Here is an 8829-nt window from a genome sequence, read left to right on the forward strand (position 1 = left end):
AATCTATGCCTCTATCAGAATCATTATTAAAACAGAGAAAAAAGCATCCTGCATTATCTAATTTGGTATAAACATCAATAAACAGCTTCATTTTTCCCTAATTAGGATTTACACCAAAATTAAGCTAGCAGAAACATTAGACCTAAATTTCTCAAACCAATAAAGTCATCCATAAAAACTAATACAGTACTTATCATTATGAAGCAACCTTGCTTTATCGAATTCGAAAAGACCGAATTGGAAGCAACAGCTATTTTCCGGTGCTGACTCAGATCTCAATTCTCCAGAGATGGATTAAAGATAAAAAACCACCGGAAAACCACTGGCAAATAAATTTTTTACCAAAGCACATACAGTTGCCATAATTAAATACATTTTAATAGAAAAGATTGACAAGTTAAAGCTGAAAATGCACATGAAAAAATAGAATTCATATAAAAACGACAAACCTGCTAGTAGATTTACTAGGTCAAGCCTAAACTGTCAGTCTGTCACCAGATGAAGCTTACAAAAAAATTTACCAAAGCATATACAACTGCCATGATTAAATACATTTCTAAGAGAAGAATTAATATATAACCAAACAAAAATTGACAAGTTAAAGCTGAAAAATGCAAATGAAGAAAATACAATTCATATAAAAATGACAACCTGCTAAAAGATTTACTACGTCAAGTCTAAACTATCACCAGATGAAGCTTCACAAAATTTTACCTAAACATACAATCACAATGACTAAATACATTTCTGATAGAATTATTATATAAGGCAACCCGATACACTAATGCTCCCCCTATGCACTGGTCTAGGTACGATTGAATTTTTATATAACCAAACAAAAATCAACAAGTTAAAGCACAAAAATGCACATAAAAAAATAGAATTCATAGACGAACCTGAAAGTAGAGTTGCTAATGAATCTATTGAATGGAGATTTGAGGCTGATGAATCTATTGAATGAGCTACAGATTGTTTATATCGAGTAACAGAATTATTTTTACCTTTTTTAATCTCTCTAAAAGAGAATAATACACTCTGTGGCATCAGGTGCTATAAGAAGGTCAATGATGTGTTTTGGACGAGAACAAGGGGGGGTGTAGTAATAGGACAGGACACGCCCAGAGTAAGGAGGTCATAATGGACAGCAGACAACTGGGGAGAGAGGATACTAAGTTACCTCGTTTTTAAATACAAATACATCATATATTGTCATTCACAGAGAAATAAACAGTAAAGGAATGCGCAAAACGGGAGGGAAGTAACAGCTTACTTGGTCCGTTCCCATTGTACCACTAGCTCCATAAGTCCTCTGTTCTCCCCCTTGAATGTTGCCCCGCTGCTCCATCTGTGGGAAACTCTGATCTCCTCCAGGCATTGGAGTGTTCTGCCCAAGTGTGGGGCCAGTTACCTGCATTTGACCTCCAAAGGCTCGTTGTCCATAACTTTCACCCTGTGGAGAGGCATAATGTTGAGCTCCTCCGAAGCCTCCTTGGTCTGGAGGTGCACCACCTCTCAGGTCTCTTTGAGAAAAATAATTTCCTTGCCCTCTTTGATTATAATTAACCTCATGTGGATGTCTTGAATCTTGTCTTTCACCCTGAGAATTATTCCATCCACCTGGGCTGTTACCAAGAGGTGCAGGACCCCTATGATCCCCAGATCCTGGAGGCCCATAGCTCTGTTGAGGTGAAAAGCTTTGCTGACGGCCATGATTCCATTGAGAAGGAACATTCTGAGGTGCACCATAACTCTGTGGCTTCTCATAATTCTGCTGTGGAGGACTCTGAGGTTGTCTGTAGTTCTGTTGAGGTGGTGGAGGATACTGTTGTGAGCCATAGTTCTGCTGGGGTGCAGGATACCTTGGTGGGCCATAGTTCTGCTGGGACGGAGGACCCTGTGGCGTGCCATAGTTCTGCTGGGGTGGAGGGCCATAGTTCTGCTGCGATGGAGGACCCTGTGCTGCACCATAATTCTGCTGTGGTGGAGGTCCCTGTCCTGGCCCATAGTTCTGCTGGGGTGGATTCTGCGGTGGGCGATAATTGCCTTGTTGATACTGTGGGCCTCTTCGAGGCCTGCCTTGTCTTTGAAACTGTGGAGGAGGTGGTCTCTCAATGATTTCCCCATTAATATACTTGTCACCTGATGTTAATAGCACGACAGATGCAGAAGGAAATCATAATAAAATTTGAGTTAATAACTTATAGAGCATAATCAGAATTTTGAAATGCTAACCAAAAATAACATTCAGACCTCCATATTCCTTGTTTACTGGATCAATATAGGAATCAGGCAGTACAAACACAACTCCCGGGAGACCTGATTGCAGATACAACTTCTATATCAAACCAAAAATAAATTTATCGCTGCTCAGAAAGAAAAACACAACATAACATACACCCACCTTCAAACTTCTTCGATGTTTCCTCTGAACACAAGACCTGAAAACCCCGGTAAGTTGTTGTGCTTAAGGCATAAATCTTTTTCTTAGCCTCTTCCACACTGCAATCAGTTAAACAATATAAAGCCACAAAGCAGCAAAGATTTAAGTCAATGATAGGAAGTTCACTCTTGATTCTATATCATGTGCATCTTAAGTTGTAAAAGTCAATATCAGTAGATGACAGAAAAATTACACCACTTAGTGACCCACAGAATGCCCAAAAGAATATAGAAGAAGAAAACATCTGGCTAGAATTCCATGCAGGCAATAACAGGAAAGATCCAAAGACTGCACCAGAATGAAGGATACACCATCATAAGCACTCAAAGCCTCCAAGTTCTATATTGCATCATAGGTAAGATTTGGGGTAGTATTTTTTCAGCTTTCTTAGTGACTGCATATTAACAACGGACATCACAACCAACAAAGAGTCAGAGAAGCGACCATCACTATTTTTTCAAACATGTACAATATTTTTGCACTTTCAAGCCAATTTGATCTTTCTAAAAGGCGAGCTCAGCACACCAAAGATCTTATACCTACATCATACAATAACAACAGCTTTCTTACCCACTTATACCATGTCAGTATCTCCTTTACCTTCTTCAATGGCTAAGAGGCTGGACATAATTAGTAGAGATTTTCTTTGGCAAGAGAATAAAGAAAAAAGATCCTTCAATGTTGTTAACTGGAAAGTGGTTGTGACTGATAAGACAGCTGGTGGTCTCAGAGTTAGGAACTTAAAAGTTCAAAATGAGAGTCTCCTTCAAAAATGATTATGGAGAATCACAAAGAAGGAACAAGCGTTATGGAGAAAAGTCACAAAAGCAAAGAAAGGGATGCTCAATCAGTGGATGACGCAAAGTCTCCAACTAACTCTTTTGGTTTCTCTATATGGAAACAGTCAGATCATATTGGGAGGATTTCTTGGCAACACCTATTTTCAGTTGGGAAATGGGAGGAAGATAAGCTTCCGGAATGATGCTTAGGCGGGTCATACCCTCTCAATCAACAATTTCCGAACCTCTTTGATTTGGCTTCCAATCAGGTTGTTCTTGTGGCTGATTATTAGTCCAATCATGGGTGGAATTTAGACTTTCAAAGGAACTGCAATGACTGGGAATTGGATACTGTGTGCTTATTGCTACAACAGATAGGACACTGCCTATGCTGGAAAGGTGCAAAAGGAGTTTTTTCTATTAAATCATGCTACTCCACCCTTTAGTAAAACCCAATCCCAACCTCATCTTGGCCTTTCTTGGAAACAAATTTGGAAAAGTTGTGCACCATACAAGATACAAAGCTTCAGTTGGTTGGTTGAAAGAAATGCTTTTCTCAAACAGCGCAACTTACAGAGATGGGGATTGATCATATGCAGCAGGTGCCTGTGCCCTAACTGTGAAGTGCACCAGGAGGATGTAGATCACTTATGTTTGCCTGGGTGAGGATGCAGATCACTTATGTTTGCATGTGGGAGGATTTAGATCACTTTCATGGAAGGAGATTGATCATACGCAACAGGTGCCCTCTCAGTGAAGTGCACCAGGAGGATGTAGATTACTTATTTTTGCATTGTAGGACTATACCTCACTTGTGGGATTTCATTGGGTATGTGGTTGTTGCTGTAGACTATGTCCAGCTTTGGGACTCAAATTGTGATTCACTTCAATGACAAGTGTTCACTCAAGTTTATGGTTTGCCATCCTGGCAACTATTTGTTAACTAACTCGCAAGAGAGGAATGCTAGAATTATTGAAGACAAATGAGAAAACATACTAAGCTTTAAGTTCAAATTTATTCTCTCTCTTTTTGGCACATCATGGCAATTTGTGAATGTTCCGCAAGATGTTGAAGCCATGTTTGACTTTTGAAACTCCTTATATACTATATTATAATAACCAGAGGCTTGAAATTGAATCAATGCTCCACATTCTTGTTTTGCCATTCATATAAAACATTACCTTATTTATCAAAGAAAATTAATCACTTTCAGACCAGAAGATATGACGCCAATCTTATTCAACTTAATAACTTTCAAGCTTATCGAAACACCTTACAACTAAAACATCAAGATTTGCACCACCTTCTGCTACCTCTTCAAAAAAAATAAAATGCACCTCCTTAAATGATATATCAATCTCAAGCATGTAACACAGATACAACAACAACAACAACGACATACCCAGTATATTCCCACCAAGTGGGGTCTAGGGAGGGTAAGTGTACGCAGTCCATACCACTACCTCAAAAGTGAGATAGAGAGGCTGTTTTCGATAGACCCCCAGCTCAAAATAAAGCAATCTAAGATAAGATAAGAATAGTAATAGAACAAGATACAATACAAATTAATTATATTGTAACACAGATCAGACATCATCCAATGTACAACACAATATGGACAAACACAATGAGATAGCCTTTTTTATGTCACACATCACAAGCCAAAATCTTACCAAGATAATTAGAAACACCTTATATCATGACATCAGTAGTCATCTATATTCTTTACCATGCAATATTAATGAATTTCCATCGCGCAATAATAGAAGTAGGTGGATCATTGGGCCTATATCGAAATAACAAATCATACAAGGCGAAATTCATTTCAGGGTATGGTCAATAGCAAATTCAAACTCCACATTAAAAATATTTCAAGAATCTCCGCCATGGCAAGTGTTAGGATGCTGGGAAAAAAAAAAAGCAAGACAAATTCTAATAGACAATTCAGTCCGATGACTAGACCAACCCATTATTACACACATTCTAAGACAGATTATTTGTTTAGTGACTATGCAACATAACATCTCTACCTGATTTTCTTCTGCAACGAATCAAGAAGTTTATCATTTCCCACCAAAGCAACCGTGACTCACGCCCTAATAGACCCGTGCACACGTAACTTTTTTCAAGTGCAGCACCAAAGCATAAGGCAGCCATTAAATACAAAAAATAACAGGTTATGGTGCCTACTAAAACACCCAATTAGGTCTTTTATTAGCCAAGATCCTGTAGTTTGTTGCTTAAACAAAAACTGGATCATGCACTACACTGCTCCACAAACAATGGTACAAACTTCTATACCAGATCTTACCCATAAAAATAAACACACACTACAAAATATACACGCTGAACCAGCATGTTAGCATTTTGATGTGCCTCCGGTAGCTGTGCTGCATCTGCCTACACAATGGCATTGCTGGCATGCTTCCTTTGTAGCACTAATTTAACTTCTCCACAGAACCCATGCAGATATGAGAGAAACAGTTTAACAAGCTCTTTTGCCGACTGAATATTAAATGGTCCATTTTCATCTAGCCAATGAAGACTACTGCCATATCGCTTGTAGAACTCCAATAAAAGTGAAACAGAATAATATAAATCAAACAGTAAATCAACTGCCAATATAATACATCTAGACCATTTGTAAGAAGAAACAGGACCCCCCTAAAATACACTTGGCTAGATAAAATGAGCCCACAATTGTCAGTTTTCTCCTTTCTTTTTTTGGATGCTTCTACCTGGGGAATGTTATTTAACAAAATATGGATGTTAATAGCCAAAATGATGTTTGCATTTCTAAATGAGCTACTAATATTCAATTTTCACTAACTGATACATAAAATATTGCAACTTATTTCAAGAAGTTTTTGATATATCCACATACAACAAACAAACCCAGTATATTCCCACATCGTGGGGATATATCCACATAAAGAAGTAAAAAAAAAAAAAGAAAAATGATCAAACCTGAACATGATAATAGAAGATACGAAGTCCCTCGGGATCGTTACTGACAGTCACATCCATTAATGAACACAGATACTTGCAAAAATTAGATTTGATCAGAGAGAATGACTTGTGAAAAGACAAAAAACATGATTTCCCAAAATCACAATGAAATGGAAACCTAATCCTAACCATGTTCTTCAGTTCCACTGTGATTGGAATGCATAGATTATATATACAATAGATATGATGGGAGAACCAATACCAATTAGTGGAAACTAGAGCATGAACATTGCCCCCAAAAAAGAAAGATACAAAAACTGGAATCAGTTTCTTTATTTTTTTTTTTGAGAATTAGTTTCTTTCATATTCATCGCAGATACTATTACTATTTGGAGAGTTAACAAAATCTTTTCTTCGCCAACAACTTTTCCATACATTTTTAAATGTAAGAATTTATAGTATTTTTTTCTCGATATGGTAAACTCAACCCCTTAGACTGAATAGTCAAACAACTACCCATTCCCAAATTGCTCCATTGATGGGACTTGACGCCCATATATAAACCATCGTATCAATGTCCTTCCTTTCAAACAATCACTAGAGCTCTCAAACTTAGTTGTATAGGTCTATAAATTCCACCACTAGTGGCACGGAGTGCGGGTTATCTCTCAGCACCTTACCCCATACATTTTTAAGGCAATTTAAAAGGGGTTTTATATGGGTATCTAATCCCCTCTTAAGATATGTGATATGTCCAATCTCGCAAAACGACTTTGCCTAAATCGGAACGGGATAACCCGAGTTGAGAAAGACAGTGCAATTTGGGTTTAAGGTTATTTCTTCCCCAGAAAGGGGCCTAATACATTCCCAAACTAGACTAATGCACTTAGGACCACTTCCCATCCCAAGCTGCCAAACTTTGTCACCTTTTTTCACCCTTTCTTTGGCCTCCAAATATGCCAACTCATACCACAAGGAAGAAGAAGATTGGTTCCCAAATCTGTGTAATGTCATCAAAGCAGGTTCCATATCACTCTCTCCAAGATTCAACCCTTTTCCTATCTCCTTTATCACTGGCTTCCCTGATGTTGGCAAGCAAAAATACTGTATCACTGACTTAAAATCAGGCACATACATCTCTGCAGTTGATTTTTTGTCTACCAACTTCTTTTCCAAAATTGAAACCCCGTACAAAATTTTCTCAGTAAAAGGCAGAATTTGCAAACCAAGAACTGCTATGTTAGACCTAAGTGTTTCTCCTGCCTCTTCCAATAAGCTCCTCTTTAGTTTAAAGGGAGTAAATCCATCTGAATCTTCTTTACGATAAGCAGAAAAACAACCCTTATCGTCAAAGGTTCTCTAAGTTCTTAGAGTATTAAGAAGCTCGTAGTTCGCTGTGTTTTTTGCTTCTTTTTTGTTGGAAATTAAAATGCCAGCAGCACCCATTCGAAACAGACAATTAACAACCAACATAGATGGTTCTTAACCCGGATACTAACCTGTGGATAAAATCTGTGCTAAGTACAACGGCAACTGAATTCTTGTGAGACTTCAATGCGTTTTTAGCCATGTCAATAGCTAACGCGCTGGCACTACAACCCATGCCACTGATTGTGTAATTTTTAATGCCTTGTCGCATGCCATATTCAAAATTAGAGTTAGTATATAACCTGAACTTTTGGTGAAGGTTCGATTCCCCACCTTGTAACCCCCAAACCCGTTTCCCCTACCTCTACCCCCAATTTTATATACATCAAATGTAAATGTATAGAATGTTAAAGACACTGTACACACAGATACAATTAGTTAAAGGTTAATAGAAATGACCTGCCGAAGACTTTAGCAGCAGTTTGCACATAAGTCTCAATCATCTCTTCCCTCGTAAGCTGAGTATCCTTAGGAAAATCAATTACAATGAGCCAATGTTCATAATCACATCCTTCGAAAAGGATCGTATCGGGCCCAATCTCATCATCAGCAGGGTTCCGATCAAATGATCGAGACCTCGAGGAAAGTGAAACTGTAGAAGACCTAAATAGCCTCGACTGAGATGGAAAATCGAAGCGCTGAAGCTTAGAGAAATTGGTTTGGGGAGATTGAATTTGGGAGAGTGGTGCACTTGAAGAAATGAGATTTGGTTGACGGAAAATTTGAGTGATAATGGAAGAGGAAGGAGAAAGAGCTCGCCGGAGAGGGAGAGTATACATCGCCGGAGACGGTGGAGATAAGTGGTTGCCGACGGTGGAGAGTATATATCTGTTTTGCTACCTTTTAACCTAATGTTTTATAGTAGACTAGTTTGGCCCTGTAGTGTTACCATGTACCAAGAGTTTATGTTAGTCTAGGCCCAATTTGTTTTTCCTCAAATGGACCCTTAAACCTATGACCATAAATTCAGGCTCACTCATATATTGGCCCAAATATTTAATGGGAAAAAAATCTTGTATGTACAACATTAAATTAATTATTGCAAGTTATAACAGGAGAAAAGACATTTTTTCCCCCTAAACTTGTCCTCCCAACTCACTTTAATACTTAAACTTAATTTATATTTATTTACTCTCTTAACATCTTTAAAGTGAATTACTTTCACCCCTTAATATATAATACCACTCTCATAACGGAGAGTGCATCACACTCGCTGACATGTCAGCGCCACA

The 8829-nt window shown here is 38.1% G+C and overlaps 1 protein-coding gene across 1 annotated transcript in view; it reads right to left on the minus strand.

The window, feature by feature from the left end:
- LOC107859477 (multiple organellar RNA editing factor 1, mitochondrial) overlaps positions 1 to 8474 on the minus strand; it is a 13186-nt gene extending 4712 nt beyond the window's left edge. The window contains exons 1-4 of the mRNA XM_016704508.2: positions 7997 to 8474; positions 2402 to 2499; positions 2251 to 2316; positions 1271 to 2139 (exon numbers count right to left, since the gene is read on the minus strand). Of these exons, the coding sequence (XP_016559994.2) occupies positions 1271 to 2139; positions 2251 to 2316; positions 2402 to 2499; positions 7997 to 8376 (1413 nt within the window). The 5' untranslated portion in view covers positions 8377 to 8474. The remainder of the gene's footprint in view (positions 1 to 1270; positions 2140 to 2250; positions 2317 to 2401; positions 2500 to 7996) is intronic.
- Between the last annotated feature and the right edge of the window lie 355 nt (positions 8475 to 8829).

Source organism: Capsicum annuum, chromosome 2 (assembly GCF_002878395.1).
Source record: "Capsicum annuum cultivar UCD-10X-F1 chromosome 2, UCD10Xv1.1, whole genome shotgun sequence".
Lineage (NCBI taxonomy): Eukaryota > Viridiplantae > Streptophyta > Magnoliopsida > Solanales > Solanaceae > Capsicum > Capsicum annuum.